The sequence below is a fragment of the Protopterus annectens genome, chromosome 2.part0 (assembly GCF_019279795.1).
Source record: "Protopterus annectens isolate FY-2018-M chromosome 2.part0, PAN1.0, whole genome shotgun sequence".
Classification (NCBI taxonomy): Eukaryota; Metazoa; Chordata; order Ceratodontiformes; family Protopteridae; genus Protopterus; species Protopterus annectens.
In genome coordinates, this window is record NC_056728.1 from 1,749,006,436 (window position 1) to 1,749,023,381 (window position 16,946).

Below are 16,946 nucleotides of genomic sequence, written 5' to 3' on the forward strand. Positions count from 1 at the left end.
TAACCATGAAAGCTAGAGAAGGGATCAAAGGTAATGAAAGGAAAGTATTCTGAATTTTGAAATCTTGACAAAAAGATTTAGAATGGAAAGGTCTAGCAAAGGCCCCAAGGAACTTTCTTTCTTTAATACCAGAAACATCCTTTTATAAAAAAACGTTGCCTGTCTGACAGGGGGATCTGGTTGCATAACCTCTTGAGCAAGCGTCTGATACAGGATGGGAGGAAACAAGGAGAGTTGTTGCACAGGGCAACGAGGAATCCCCTGGAACAGGGGGTTAAATTCCCATTGCTAAGTGTGTACCCTTGCTAAATTGTATTTAAAACCCACTTTTGTGTCAAAATCTGGCACCAAATGAAGATGAAGTCTCTAGCATATGGACAGGTTTCCAGAGTGGAAAGAGGAGGTGAACATACCTCTCAACTGTCCACATTTTCACAGAATGTCCAGATTTTTGCTTCATATTTTTGGTCTGTTCCTCATAACATTTGTGATTTTCTGGCAAATCACTGAAGATTGAAGTCACTAAATAATGCTGTATATTTGTTTCAAACTTTATATCCTTCATAAAATATATGCTAACACAAATTCTATTATTCTAACAACTTTCTAAGTTTATAAAAGCAATATTTAAAATCTGTCCCTATTTTTGGGCCTTTGTCTCCCCCAATTATTTTAGGCTTTGTCCAGATTTCTTGTGTTAAAAAATTGAGAGGTATGGAGGGGAAGTCTAAACACAAATAGTCATGCTGACTAGGAGGACTGCCCTTGATTTGTGGAGGCCTTTCCTTTCGTTTTGGACCCTCTTTGCCATTGTTTTTTAAAATCCTGTTTATTGGCACCTAGCCACTTAATTTGCTTATTGAAGGGGGGGGGGTGAGTAGAAGGAGGGGAAATATTTATTTGTCTTAAAAAAGGAGTGTTGAAAATCTGAGTAATTCATTGAATCAACTTTCCCCTTTCATCACACATATATTTTACATCTTCAGGCATATTCTGAAAATGAACCCAAGCCAATCTTCTCAGTACTTCTCCAGATACATCAGCTCCAGTGGAAGAATCAGCAGCATCATAAGCACACTTTAAAACATACTTAGAAACTTGAAAAGCAGATGAAATAGAGACATTCAAAGGATTTGCTTTCTCTCAGAAGAAGGAAGGTTAAGTAATTACGTTTGCATAGGATCATATAATCATAGGAGGTTACTAGTCTAATGTCTCTGGGGCCCTTACAGGCATAGCCAAGAGTTTATCCCCAAAAAGCAACCTCAGTCAGCACCTGTCACCCCTGTCAATGAGGGACACAGGTGTAACCCCTGGGACAAATTTGTGGTTTCCCATCCAGTAACAAGGTTAAGCTTGAAGAGGGCCAGTGAGGTACTCTGTTTGACGTCTGTGGGAAGTCTATTCCAGAGATGGCGTAGCCTGTGGGAGACAAACCTGTCTCTCCTGCAGGTTTTTTTGATGTCACATATTAGATTCAGGCCTTTCAAGTGTGTAATGCACAAGGAGTTAGACTTACAGATGTGGAGCATCTCTAGTAGGGCAGGGTCTGAGATTGCCGTGTAGGCGAGGCACAGATCACCTCTGAGCAACCTATACGATACCGAGTAGAGTGATAGTGATTTGAGCCTGTCTGCATGCATAGGACAGGTGTTGGAGGCCATGGATTCTCTTTGTGCAGATGTTTGGAGAGGTACATACCAAATGGGGCATTATACTCGATTATTTGTCTAATGAGGAAGGAGTATAGAGAGGTAATAACCTCCTTTTTTCTGGATGCGATCCCTTTACTTATGAGATGAACCAAGTAAAAGGCTTTTTTGACTACTGCCACTATATGATGGTCGAATGTGAGATTGTTATGAACCTGAGTACCCAGGTCTCTCACCACATGTGTGTTTAGGGGGTTGCAGTTGATGTGCTAATCAGTAGGGGCCATGTTTTTGCTGAATGGTATGATGATACATTTTTTGCATTTAGCTTGAAGCCATGACTTTGGCACCAGTCATTAGTTGCTGTGAGACCCTCTTGCAGTATGATAACATCATTTTGGGGAGTCAATGACAGCACCCAATTTACAGTCATCCACAAACCTGGTCAGCCACAGGCCTGTAGTCTTTGCCTGGACTTCTGAGAAGCACATGCCAAACAATAGGGGACCCAGGACAAATCCCTGGGGAACTCCACTAGTGACAGGTATGCTGTTGATGGTGGAGGTGCCTGTTTTGACCTTCAGGGTCCTGTCAGTGAGCCAGTTGGCCACCCACCTGATGAGATGGAGATTTACGCCAAGTTGTGTTAGCTTTTCGATGATGCCCGGATGGACAATTGTGTCAAAGTCCTTGGCCAAGTCAAGGTAAGGTGTATGTACTGACTTTGCTTCATCAAGGGCCTTGGTGACAGTCTGAAAGAAGTCAAGCAGGTTCAGCAGGCAAGATCTGCCCTTGACAAATCTGAACTGGGTGAAGTCAAGTGCTTGCAGATTGCCTGAGTCCTTGTTTATGAGATCCATAATAATACACTGCATGGCTTTACAGATCAGACTTGTCAAGGTAATGGCGCAATAGTTTCCAGGGTCAGTAGTGGCACCACCTTTGTGCAAGGGGATGACAATGGCAGTTCTCCATTCTGCTGTAATGAAGCCTGTACGTAGGCTGTAGTTGAATAGGGTGCTCAATGGCGAAGCCAGTTCTTGCTGGAGATGGTGCAGAATACAGCCTGGGACACTATCAGGTCCCATGTAAGCTGTGTGTTTTCCCTTGGATAGGGCCTTTAACATGGGACAAGTATTGGGAATTTTGAAAGGGCCTTTTGGGGGGGATAGGGGGGTAAATTTTGCACTGAACCTATCTGCTAACAGGTTGGCTAAGTCAACAGGATCAGTGTAGGTGATACTGTTAAGTACTAATTCGGAACAGACCCGGGCTTTGCCATGAAGGTTCCTGATGTAACTGAAGAAGGCTTTGTGCTTTCCCTTTGTTTTGGAGGCTAGTTTCAATTCATAATTGGCCTTGGAGGTTTTCACTAGTGATCTAATTTGTATGTTGAGGCTAAGGAGGGAGTTTTTCCAATTTGGAATTTGTTCATTTTTGCCCTTGGACAACAGTTTCTTCCTTTTGTTGTAAAGTCTGTTGATAGGATGTTTCCTTGAGGAGTAGGTTTTAGTTCTGTTGGGTATGGCTGAATCCTTGCAGTTGTACAGGTGTTTGTATACTCCATTGGTGTACTGTTCAGCATAGTTGTCTGCATCCTTTGTGGGTATCTGTAGCTTCACACCACAGCTCCCCTCAAAGGATGCATAGTTGTTTGCATCCTCTGAGGGGAGCAGTGGTATGAAGCTACAGATACCCTCCAGTAGGAGGTTTTTAGTTTGATTGCGACTGGGGGATGGGGGTTGGGTGGGATAGAAACTTCAAACGAGACAGTCCGATGATCTGATCTCACCAGGGAAGAACATACTATGGGAGTGGTGCAGCAGTCACTTATGTTGGTGAGAACCAAGTCCAGAAATCTCCCCTTGTGGGCGATGAGACAAGCTGGTCTAGTGCATTAGAATTGATGAAGTCAAGGAATCATTGAGTGAGTGCATTAGTGCAGGAATAGTTCACACAGTCTATGGTGGGGTAGTTGAAGTCACCAAGGATCAGGATGTTAGGGGGTACCTTGATGGAGTCAAGTAGATCCAGGTAAGAGGAGTGGGTGTCCTGAGTCATGGAGGGCGGTCTATAGCTGGCTGTAACTTGGATGGATGTCTTGCCAACTTGTTGCACCTGGAGTAGTTCCAGTGTATCATGCTGGCAAACCAGTCTGGAGGTGTGCCTGTCCTTAATGAAGATAGAGACTCCACCACCCTTAGTCTTCCTGACCTCATTTTGGGGTCAGAATGTCTGGAATGAGGTATAGCCTGGTAAGGGAGGGGTGGTCTCCGCAGCCCTGGACCAAGTTTCCTTGACCACACAGACATAGGCATCTTCCAGTGCAAAGAGAGCCTCCAGTGAGTGCATTTTCAGGTTAAGGCTCCTAGTGTTAAGCAACATGACCTTCGATTTGCTTTTTGACAGCTCTTTTATTTTGGAAGATTTGTCTTTGGAACATTGCCTAAAAAAGGCGCAGTGGGGGGAGGAGAGAGCCTTGGCCTGGATCCGGAATCCCAGTGGTGACAGATGGAGACCATCTCTGGCAAAGCATCGAGGCCAGTCAACCATGTCATCCCAAGCAGACAGATACTGGATCCCCTTGGAATGACACCAGAAACTAAGCCAAATGTTGAAGTCAATTATTTTTTGTTGGTATTTTGGTAACATTCTTGTTGAAAGTAGGATGATGCTTAGGGCTAGGGTCATACCTGCCTGGGACACATACTCTGAGAGCTAAGTCATGTCTCTCGTCATATAGTCCATGGAGGTACGTCTCAAGTCATTTACACCAACATGGACAATGACAGAGTGAAACTTGCACTTGCTGTGGAGAGACTTAAGTGCGTGTGTGATGTGGCGGATTCTGGCACCAGACAAACCACTGACAGTGAGGTTCTTGTCAAGCCTGGTAAGGGGAGAATCAGTGTGTCTCACAACTGAGTCGCCAATGACTAGTATGTTTGGTTTATTGTTATGCCTTGTGGGCTGTTATGGTTTATTGTTTTGTCTTATGAGCTGTGTTTGTGAGACACTGGTATGTTGTCTGCTGTGTGTGATGTATTTGGTGTTGTGTGTGGAATGTTTGTGAGCTTGTTTTGGAGGTCTCTGCTGTTTAGGTAAGTTTTTATTGAGGACCTCTACATAGGTTGGTGTGTGTCGTGCTTGGCTATGTGATGTGGATGGTGTGGTGTTTGTGCTCGCAATCTCCTCCTTGTCAGGAGTACTGGCTGTGGTGCAAGAGAGCATGGATTCCAGGTTACTGATGTACATGCATTTCTCACAATTAGAAGAATTATTTGCTAGAAGAAGAGGGTTGTCAGTAAACATGAGGCAATTGCTACACTGTCTCAGTATGCCCATGTCAACCAGGCTGGCAGGAGAAACTGATGGGAATTGCCCAGTCATAGTGTTCCGAATACCTGGGCGGACTTATGGAGAGAGGATTTTGACAAGGGTTTGTCTACAAGAGTGCAGACCACCAAAACCTTCTTAAATGTAAAGTAACTGGCCTGCAGAGCCACTGAAGTGATCCCCGGGGTAAACCTTCTGTTTCCCATCCACTCGTCAAGGTTTCTCTGGAAGAGTGCTAGCGAGGAGCTCAGCCTAATGTAGATTGAAATCTTGTTCCAAAGCATGGGAAGTCTCTGGGACAGGAATCTATCCCTCCAGCACGTCCTATTTGTTGTTGTGGTGAGGTTTATATCCCTAGAGCGTGTGGCACGAGGGGATAAGATTTTCTTTAGGTGAAGCATGTCCATCAATTCTGGGTTAGACATGGCCTTGTATGTCAGGCAGAGATCACCTCTGAGTTCAAATGGTAAAAGCAAACTCTTTAACATATGAGCTGGACAGTTTAAAATCATCAGTGATAAAGTATTAGAGGAGTACATTTTTTCCCCAACTTATCCAGTATTTCCCATTTTTGTTAGGAGAATGAGATTAGCAGCTATGATCTGTTTTGCAGATTTTGAAGAAAAATTGCAGTGGAGTCTGCTCTTAGATTAGAAGACAAATGCTTATGAGTCTGTGGTACTTGTATAACTATCAGACTTCCTAGAAGCAGGAAGTTGACTATTAGGTAAGATAAAAGCAGTGAGAAAAATATTCTCTAAAGCAGGCAGCAGAGGAGGAATAGCTGCAGAAATTAGTATTTCCAGTTGTAACAATTCATACTACATTTTGTCTGCTACAGGAATTATGTTCTGCTGCCATTTAAAAAAAATGGTTTTAAATAAAGGTTCAAAAAATGATAAATCTTCAGGATGGAAATCTGAAACCATACTTTCCTCAGAATCAGAAAACTCAGGTTGTGAAGAAATTTATGGGGCTTATCCATCATCCTGTAATGCCTGTTCTTTTTATTGAAAACCCACATCAAAAATAGAGGGAGCTGTTTTCCTTTTCTTGCATGAAGAAACAGAAGGCAAGGAAGAACCACTAATGAGATCCTTCACAAATCCTATTAAGTCTTCCATGTGCATGGAAATAGTAACACAAAACTAGAAAGCTTTCTCACAGTAGCAATTTGAAATGGCTTGACCTGGTAGATCGTGTCTTGAAACACTTAGACTGAATGGCAGGAAAAAAGGACATACATATACTAAATCTGAGATGGACATTTCTCAGACTATTCCCTTTTCTCCAGGGTATGGTGACATCAGAGTTTGTATGTTTTTTGGGTGTATGTGGGGGGGCTTGCCCTCCAAATCAGGGGGGTGCAGTGGGGCTTGCCTTATTGCAAAAAAAAAAAAGTTTAAAGGAGAAGAGCAATGTTCCAGATTCACTGTTCCCCTGGAATTTCAAGCTTTATCTTTGGGTCTGTCAGCACTCAGCATTACAAGTGCCAACATTTCAATAAGGAGCTCTTTCTCACTATGTTCAAGTTTACTGGGGTGCCCTGGAAAAAGGCTGTCTCTTATCAGGCATACTAGTCTCAAATGCAAGTTCCCTATCCCAGCTAAAAAAAGGACCTTGTCTGCCCCTTCTCTTGAAACTAGCAAGAGTATCTTTCCCTTGCCTGCCAAAGGCATCCTTACAGCCATAGAGTACTTGGCTATCCCCTGGTCTTTGGTAGGTGCATATGCTACACCAAAAGGGCCGTGGGAAAAAAGATGAGCAGTATGAGGAACAAAGAAATGGACATAGCAGAGGCACCAGTGGCTGAGGCAAAGTATGAGTCAGTTAGATACCCAAAGACTCCTTGAGAATGTTTTCTTACTGCAGACAGGGGAAGGTAAAACCAAAGAGACCAGAAGCTGTTCCATTGGTAAGCAGAGAAAGAATCCTTGAAAACAGATACAGGAGCCTGAAGGAGTCTGTAAAAAAATAGAGAATAAGTGATTCTGAGGTAAGTATTGACATTCCACCTCAAGTTCAGCATCTTACTCCAAAACCACATTTAAGCATTGAAGTTCTGACTAAAATTTTACTTAAAAATTAAATATTTCCACACAGGAAATTCTCAAAAGCATTTACACTTCATTTCCCTTAGAAATTAAATGACATTCCTCACAACAATAACTTTCCTAGCTAAATACAATAAATCAACCAGAAAAACACAAATTTTCCTCATAAAATTATTTTTAGTTGAAGGTTTTCCCAACAGTGAACTTGTATGCCCAATATTGAAAGATCATTTGCTGACAGAAAGCTCAAAGGGGCCCGCCTTAGAAGCACTCTTCAGTGTCAAAAAAGCTCAGTAGAGATTCACGTTCATGTCTTTTTATAGAGCCCATCTCGAGTTCCTGACAGTGTGTGTCAGAAATGCCCAAAAGCTTTGAAAGCTTGCCAGTGTCAAGGGGAAGGAGCCAAATAGTTTAAGCTACTGAAACAGTGATCTATATGTTGAGTTCTTCTATGTAGCAGAATGCAAATATATTAGTTCTGGAAAAAATGATGGAATAATATAATCTGATATTATTTTGATCCCAGTTCCAAGCTGTAGTGCACACATACCAACAATATTTATCTAAAAACACTGCTGGAAAAAATTAAATTTTTTAAAATCTTTGAGTGTTAAAAAGAACTGTTTTGGTGCATGAGTGTATGTGTGTGTGTGTGTATGTGTGTGTGTGTGTGTGTGTGTCTGTTATATTCTCTCAGGAATATAAACTGGTCATCCATTTCTTGGGGGGTGTACTCTTTATACAGATGCTCAGAACCTGTTGATAGCCTCCAAAAGATCTACATTCAGATGTTGGGATATTTGATGAACATGTAAATGTTATAAGGCATATCTTTGAATTTAAAATCTTTGAGTCATTGGTTCTATAAACAGGCAAGCATCAACTAGACTAAACATTGAAGAAATTTGGAAAGTCATTTTATTTACTAAACTGAGTATTTCCTTTTTCTCTGAGGCTGTATAACCTTGAAGTTAGTATATTTAAATCTGGAGCATATGGGGGTACAGTTTCCTAGGATACTCAGAGCCTTTTTTTTTTCATTTTTAGTTTATTTCATTAAGTGAATTTTAAATTTTTTCAGTTTTCTGAAATGGAATTCTTGCAATAATAGGTACTGATACCCTTCTTGGGGAGGAAAGTGGTCCTTATCTTGTCAGAAGGCCTGCATGCTACTCTTCTCCATTTCTTTTATAACAACCACCCCATATTGTTTTATTCCTGTCTATCATCAAAAGAGGAAGAGGCCTCCTCTATGTCCAGGGAAGGTTCTTAAGTATCACATAGTGTTGCTCCCTCTGAGGATGGTAAATCTGGCCAAGAGAATGACATTCCTTGGCCATCTCAGAGCAGGTCTGACTCTTGTCTGGGGCTGCCCAATGGTTGTCTGAGTTTACCCCAGCTTGTAGAACAATTGTAAAGGACCATTAGTTTTTAGACATGGTGACTTTTGGCTACGTTTTGGAGCTGATTTGTCCTGTCCCAGAAAAAGCTATGCTGGTAGATGTTGAGTGTGAACCTACTCTTGGGTAACCCCATATTTGTAATGTTATGGGAGCACATTAGAAGAAAAACGATGCCAACTTATCCTGGCATGTTTTTATAATTGCCTCAGCATGTCATCCAAATTTTATCCGTTAAAAGGTCAAATAAATTATGTTGGAAGCTGTAGCTCAGTAGTTTGAATCAGCCTTTATAATACTCCATTGTTTTATAATGATACCCCCAGTGGTATTCTCCATCTGATACTGTTTCTTTGCTTTTAGTTTCCAGATTTATCACAATTTACTGACAATAGAATATGCCATAAGAATGCAAGCTTAATTATTTATTTATTTTCATGTTTACTCCATGTTCTTGCTCATGCATACACACAGTCTCACAAACACACACACACACACACACACACACACACACACACACACACACACACACACACACACACACACACACACACAGCAGATATAATATACACATGCATATACTGACACACCAGAACAGTTATTTTTAACTCTCAAAGATTTAAAGACTTTAAATTTTTCTGGTAGTGTTTTAGCTAAATATTGTTGGTATGTTTGCACTATTTGGAACTGGGATTCAAATAAATCTCTAATGATATTATTCCATTATTTTGTCAGAACTAATATGTTTACATTCTGCCACATAGAAGAACTCATTTATCCTACCATATGTCATAAAGCTAAATTGTGAAGCCTCAAAAGGTTTCACTTTGTACCTACTCAAAAAACATATATCATGATGCATATCGTTATCAATAAAAACGTGAAAGTTCTTCTCTGTGGGTGCTTGAAAGATGTAAATTGGCAGATTATTCCATTCCTTAATTATTCTTTGTGCCATGTTTTCACTGCAGATGTTCTAAAGTTGGCTATACTTTGCTGTCTTTTTCTCTAATGTTCTTCCTTGATGTGCCTTTTTATGCCATGTACATTCTAGCACAGAATGTGTCCCTCAGTACTCTTTATGTCAAGTTGAGATCACCTCTTAGTCTTCTGTAAAGTAAGGAAAAGAGCTCGTCTAGTAAAAATCTTTGCATCCCCAACTATTTATTACTCAATTTCTTGATAAAGGGGTACCATATAGTGTCACCATATTCTAAAAAGGGCCATACTAGAGTAGTGTAACAAAAAAATATTATTTACTGATAGTGTGGTAAATCTAAGTGGTGCCTTTGTTTTATGATTTGCTCTACAGGCATTTTGGTGTATCTAAGTCCTGAACTTCAGTTCTGTATCTTCTGCTACCCCTAAATCATTACTCCTCAGCCTCCGTAATATAATTACCACCCAAGTAGAACTTTATCCCTCTTCTAACTTACTACAGTCATTGTAGATGTTTTTCTTTCCAAATGTAAACTTAATTTATTCTTTGGTCCAGTTATATACTCTGTTAAAGACTCTCTGCCTCACAGTATGATATTTCTCTTTGATGATGATGCCAGTTTTGATTTTTATATTGTCTGTATATTCATTTCCTTCTATCACTTCACTAACAAATTTACTTAAGGCAAAAAGTGTGTCCATAGTTGCTCCCTGCACCTTGTAGCAGAGTCTACAGGTATCATTCATTATTTAGGAACTACCAGAATCTTTCCTTCCAGATTAACAGGATCAAGTAGCCACAAGTTGGTGCTGCCTGTTGTTCCTTATCCCGCACCAGCTCCTAGGCATGACTCATGTGACAACATACTACCTTTCCTTCATGCCAGTGGGCTGTTGCTGTTCATTGGCATTTCCAAAGTGAATACACATGCATTCTGTCCAGAGTCTGAGATTATTTTGTGTGCACAAAGTGTTGCCCTTGCTGACGAGTTCGCAGCATCTTTCTGCATTTGTGGAAAGCAAGCATTTGCACTTAATGAAAATTAACTAACTGACCCATTCCCTCAGTTAATGATGGAACTGGTGTTTTAGAACTAGATTTGGGAACAGACATACTTCATATATTGGCACAGTACCTCTTCAATACAGTTATAAAGTGCTGCCATAAAATGCACATGTACATGTGGTACCTTTTACTCACTGTATGGAAAATTCAAAATATAACATTGACTAGATAAGTGAATACACTCACACATCTTGAATGATGTACTACACTGAAGTTAGGTTTGTTCAAGTAGAAAAAATCTCGGAAACAGTGTTGAGAATTCTTCTACGTATCTCCATATGCTGTGCATATGTGTGTGTGTGTGTGTGTGTGTGTGTGTGTGTGTGTGTATGTGTGTGTGTGTATGTGTGCATGCGTGTGTGTGTGTGTGTGTGTGTGTGTGTGTGTGTGTGTGTGTGTGTGTGTGTGTGTGTGTGTGTGTGTGTGTGCGTGTGTGCATGTGTGTGTGTGTGTGCGTGTATGTATGCTAGACCGGGAGAGAGAGATACTGCAAAGTATATTTTGAAGACTTAACTATAATTGTGACAGTTTACTGTTATCAATATCACAGAAGCAGTGGTCTTTTAATAAACTTGTATGAACTGCTCCCATTTTCCTGTTATGCACTGTTAAGTAAGTTATCTATATGTATAAAATGAATGAGCACTGTAAAGCTCCTGGAAATGCAGACTTTTTCAGAAACTATAAAACCTACTATTGCACGATATGAAGTATACTTCACTTGGATCACTGCCTGTGAAAGTAAAGAAAATAAATTGTAGATGCTGTAAAGATGGTGCAGTCACAATTACAGAGCTGACATATTTTAAGAAGAAATTCTGTTTAATCTTAGGAAAAGTATGGCAGAAATTTCAGAAGGTGCTGTCATATTCATCACCTCTGTAGAAACTGCATTCATTATTGGACAATGAATTTCTACCTGAAAAACGTAATGTTTTTAAAAAATCCCAGTTCTGTTACTGCTGACAATTAGTTCCTGCTTGTAACACCACTTTCTGGAACATGTTGTTTAAAAGTGTATACCGTCTTTGTGACTCATTGTGTTAAAAGAAGATGAGTGGATCAACCTGCTTGTTTTTCTTTAGAGAACTTGGATGGGTGGAAGATAATAAGTAATGGAGGAGACAAATGGAGAATAGAAGATCTGCCAGGTGATCATGGAACTCCTCATCCTGAAGAACATGTCAACAAATATTTTGTCACATCATTTGGGTAAGCTTGAAAATGTTGGGTTTATGAGGAATTACATACTTTAAAGCAGATACAACAGAAAGTACTATACCAAGATGTGTGTTTTTGAGTACAGCTCTTTGTGACTTCAAGGACTTAGCACACCAGGCTTATCTGTCATCACCTGCTTCCTTATGTTCTTACAAATTCATATTTATTACTTCAGTATTGGTGTCTGCAGTCGTAGCATCTGCTGCACCCTACTTGCGTTGCTCTTGATCTTTCCAAGTGCTAGTGTCTTCTGTAGTGAATCTCACTTTTGCATTATGTGACCAGAGTGTTTGAATTTTAATTTTACTGTCAGACTATCCAGGAACAGTATGGGTTCATTTTTTTTAAGTATCGACTGATTCAATGATCTTGCAGTCTGCAGAATTCTCAAAAGTTTTCTCGTAATGCAGTTCATGTGCAGTTATTTTGTGGTGCACAGCCTTACCAAATCTCCAGTTATTATAGCCATGTGTTAATACTGGGAAAGTAATAGCTTTGACTATGTGGATCTTTGTTGACAGTGTAATGTCTTTGCTCTCTCGTGTCTTACCCAGATTTGCCATAGCTTTTCTTCCAAGAAGCAAGCATCTTTTAATTTCATAGGTTCATAGGTTCATACTAGGCTATCTGCCCTAGGGCATTTATAAGCCTAGCCAGAGTGTGTTTGGCTTTCGCCACTCATTTTAAATTAATTTTGCTATGCCTTTTTTTGAGGTTAGTATACTGTGCCTCTGTCTAACAGTGACACAGAAGTGATAGCCGGGGTAAACCTACGATCTCCCATCCACTCATCAAGATTCCTCTTGAAGAGAGTCAATGTGGTACTCTGCCTAACCTGGACTGGGATTTTATTCCAGAGTGAAGGGAGCCTCTGGGTTATGAATCTGTCCCTCCAGCATGTCCTATTTATTTCAGTGCTGAGGTTCAAGTCTCTCGAGCGTAGCTCGATGGGATTTGGATTTTCTGAGGTGCAGCATGTCCATTAATTCCGGGTTGGACATGGCTTTATACGTCAGGCACAGATCGCCTCTGAGCAGGCGGTATGCCACTGAGTAGAGCTGGAGTTTCTTTAACCGGGCAGCATATGGCATCTGTTTGAACCCTTTGATCCTCTTGGTGAGGTACTTTTGGGGTCTTTCCTGTTGCTGCAGGTGTCTGGTAAGGTACATCCCAAAAGGGCATTGTACTCAATTATGGGCCTGATGAGGGATGAGTAAAGAGGTACGATGACCTCCCTGATTTAGATGTGAATCCCTTCATGATTAGGTGGGCTATATAAAATGGTTTTCTAACCACTTTGGCCACGTGGTTGTCAAATGAGATTGCTATCAACTTGGGTCCCCAGGTCCCTAATGACTTCTTCTGTACTTAATGAATTACCACCTATGTGGTAATTTGTGGGCACTTTGTTTTTGCCAAAGGGGATGACTATACACTTTTTGGCGTTTAGCTTGAGGCCATGGCTCTGGCACCAGTTGTCTGTTTCTATGAGGCCCTTTTGGAGGATGCTTGTGTCGGCTGGAGAGTTGATTATGGCGCCCAGTTTGCAGTCATCTGCGAACTTGGTCAGCCACAGTCCTTCCGTGTTGGCCTGTACCGAGAAATATATACCGAACAAGAGAGGTTCCAGGACTGAGCCTTGTGGGACGCCACTTGTAACTGGTTTGGAGTCTGGCATGGCTCCAGCAATTCTAACCATGTGGGTTCTGTCCTTGAGCCAGTTTGCAACCCAACTAGTGACATAGGGGTTTATATTTAAGCTGGTGAGCTTATCTATAATGCCCGAGTGGGGTATTGTATCGAAGGCTTTTGCGAGGTCCAGGTAGGCTGTGTGGACCACCTTCCCCTCGTCAATGGCCTTGGTGACTGTTTCAAAGAAATCTACCAGGTTTAAGAGGCAGGATCTGCTCTTAACAAATCCAAACTGGGTAGGATCCAGTGTCTGTAGGTCCCCAATATCTTTATTTATGAGGTCCATGATGATCCTTTCCATAGCTATGCAGACCAAGCTAGTCAGGCTTATGGGGCGATAGTTTCCAGGATCCGTTGAGGCACCACCTTTGTGGAGAGGGACCACTGTTGCTGTATGCCACTCTTTGGGTACATATCCTGTAGTAAGGCTAAGACTGAACAGTAGTTTTATGTTTGGGTTTAGCTCTTCTTGGAGTTCATGTAGGACGCAGCCCGGGACACCATCTGGTCCCATTGATGCTGTGTTTTTTGCTTTGGAGAGGGCGGCTCTTACCAGAGCATCTGAGATGTCAGGGGGGCAGCACTCTGTTGGGATAGATATTTGCCCTTTTGGTGGGGAGAGGGGGGAGAAGTTTGCACTGAACCCGTCAGCTAGGATGTTGGCAATGTCTGTGGGCTCGGTGTATTTTTTGTCATTTTGGACTAATTCTGAGCATATCTGGGAATTCCCACCCAGGTTCCTAACATAACTAAAGAAAGCCTTGTGATTATCCTTAGTGTCCTGTGCAATTTTTCTCTCGAAGCTGGCCTTAGACGATTTTATGAGTGCCCGTAGTTTTTTGCTAATACTGATCAGAGATGTCTTCCCTTTTTGGGATTTTGCTCTATCATGTAGTAGCTTCCTCCTTCTATTGTATAGTTTGTTTATGGCTGGGGTCCACCAGACAGGACGTCTGCCTTTGGAGGATTGGGTCTTGGTTTTATTTGGGATTGCATGATCCATGCATTCCTGAAGGTGTTCATAGAATGCATTTATAAAGGATTCTGCGGTCTGGGCCGTATTTTCCACAGGCCCGGGGGCTTTGAAGTATTTCGCCTCGGTTTTGAGGCATGTGAAATTTGCTTTAGAGAAGTTTTTCACTGTGGTTTTCTGGGCAGGGGGTGGGGTCGGGATGTGAATATCCAGTGAGATTAGTTTATGGTCTGATCTTACCAGTGAGGGATACACTTCTGGTCTGGAGCATAGTGTCCCCATGTTGGTGATGATCAGGTCCAGTATGTTTTCCCCTCTTGTGGGAGTGGTAACAAATTGTTCCATAGCATTTGAGTTTATAAATTTTAGGAACCTTTGGGCTAGGGTGTTGGAGCTAGAGTAATGCTCCCAGTCTATGTTTGGGTAGTTGAAGTTGCCCAATATAATGGTGTTTGGAGAGACCTTCATATTTTCTAGTATTCTCAGGAAGGCCAAGTGGGGTTCCTGTGTTTGGGAGGGTGGTCTGTAGCAGGCTATAAACTGGAAGGCAGTTTTACCCACAGTTAGTTGCACATGGATAGTCTCTGATGCTTCGTGCTGTGCCACCAACCTGGAGGTGTGGGTATCTTTGACGAATATTGATACTCCCCCTCCTTTTGTGGTTCGGTCCAAGTTTTGGGGCCGAAAAGCATGGTATGAGGTATAACCTGGTAGTGCTGGGGTGCTCTTGGGATCCTTGAACCAGGTTTCTGTTACTGCACAGATACCGATGTTCTCCATGCTAAGGAGAGTTTCGAGTGCGTGCATCTTGAGGTTTAGACTTCTGGCGTTGAGTAGCATTACTCTTAGTTTCTTATCCCTTGTGATACCTATGGAGGTGACTTCAGTCATCATCTGCAGAGATCTTTGAGCCCAGGAAAATAAAATATATCACTGCACTTCTTTTCCATCTGTTTGTGATAAAATGGGTAGGGCTAAATGACATAATATTTTTGAGCAGCAAGACAGCTGTTGTGCTTTCAGCTTTTATCTTCATCAACAGGCTGTTCAATTCCTCATTAGTTACAGCCCTTGGAGTGGTATCTTCAACATAGCTCTGGTTAATATTTGTTTTGGCAGTTTTGATTCCAGCATATGATTCACCTAACCTGCATTTATATGATATATTCAGCATATTAATTTTAAATAAATAGAGGGAATACTTATATTCATTTTTTCCCTTCATTACAAGTCTTCAACCAATCAGTTATATATATTTGATTCTAACTTGCTTCTTGGTCTCCATACAGATTGTTCAGGAGGGAAATAAGGTGATCAGGTATCCGTATTCTAAGAACTTGCCACAGTTTATAGCTTGTACAGTCAAAAGTTTTATAATAGTCAATAAAGTAGAGTAAATGTTTTGGAATTCCCTTGCTTTCTGTACTATCACAGAATGCTGTCAGTTTGCTATCGCATGCTTCTGCCTCTACTAAAATAAGCCTGTAAATTTGGCAGTTCTTGTTTCATATACTGCTGTGGGCAAACTCACAGGATCTTAAGGACTACCTTGCTAGCTTGTGAAACTAGTGCATATTTTTGATAATTTAAGCATTCTTTAACATTGCCATTTTTTGGGAAATGGAGTATTAGTTGACCTTTTCCAAAGCAATGGTCACTGTTGTGTTTTCCAGACTTGCTGCAAATTATCAGTAATACTGTAACAGCATAATTTTGCAAGCTTTCAAAAAGCTGGATTTCTATCCTTGTGCAACCTTGTCACTAGTAAGGCTTTTTTTAGGATAATTTAATTTCATTGTCTGATGTTTAGCTATAAATAAATCGTATAGCCGCACAATGCTCCTTAATTCTACTCAATCGTTTCAGAGAAGTTTTCCGTATGTAAAAGCCATTACAAGTGTCACAAAACGCTTCATACACCACATTAGTAGTATTGCAATCAAAATATCTGGGGAAATTAACTTAAAAGGTGCAGTAGCAAAAGATAAGGAGCATTGTGTGACTATACGAAACAGGGATTTGAAGAATGCGTTAGGGAAACATAGTTTGTACTGCACAGGGTTTCTCCAGTTTAGGTTTCCAGTGCTAGAGCAGGTGGATATATTTTACGGGGACATTAACACTCTTATTGAAGTGCACAAACTGAAATGGCAGTTATTTTTAAATGCAGAGTCCTTCCCAGGACTTAATGAAACACTTAACATCAAATGTGCCCTACGCTGGTTCAGGTAACCCCTGAGTCACATTCCAGCCTTTGATCTCTGCTTTTCAAAATTTGTGTGTGTTATTTTGAATTTGTCTTAACTACGTTTTGATTGCCTTTGATGTTTTATTACCTTAGATAAACTTAGCTCATGGGTAGCGAGGTGCTATTTTCGTTTGAAACAAAGTTTTTACTGTTTTTCAAATTGGTTGCTTTTTTGGTTCCAAAACAATACTTATTCAGCCTTACACTGCTGCCTTCCTCGTTATTTGTTTTTCTGATGAATTTCTTGGTACAAATAAAGAACAAAAGCACTCAGCACAGGTTCTGCTTTATTTATCTTGCCTGGTATAAGAAGTTTTTATTGCATTTTGGTATAAGTATTTGTTTAGCATTGTATGTAGTGACAC

The 16,946-nt window shown here is 40.9% G+C and overlaps 1 protein-coding gene across 2 annotated transcripts in view; it reads left to right on the top strand.

The window, feature by feature from the left end:
* Nucleotides 1-16,946, top strand: part of LOC122793603 (F-box only protein 6-like) — a 376,976-nt gene that overhangs the window by 130,760 nt on the left and 229,270 nt on the right. For both annotated transcript variants that reach the window (XM_044061777.1, XM_044061778.1), the window contains exon 3: nt 11,533-11,659. In XM_044061777.1, coding sequence (XP_043917712.1) covers nt 11,533-11,659 — 127 coding nt within the window. The remainder of the gene's footprint in view (nt 1-11,532; nt 11,660-16,946) is intronic.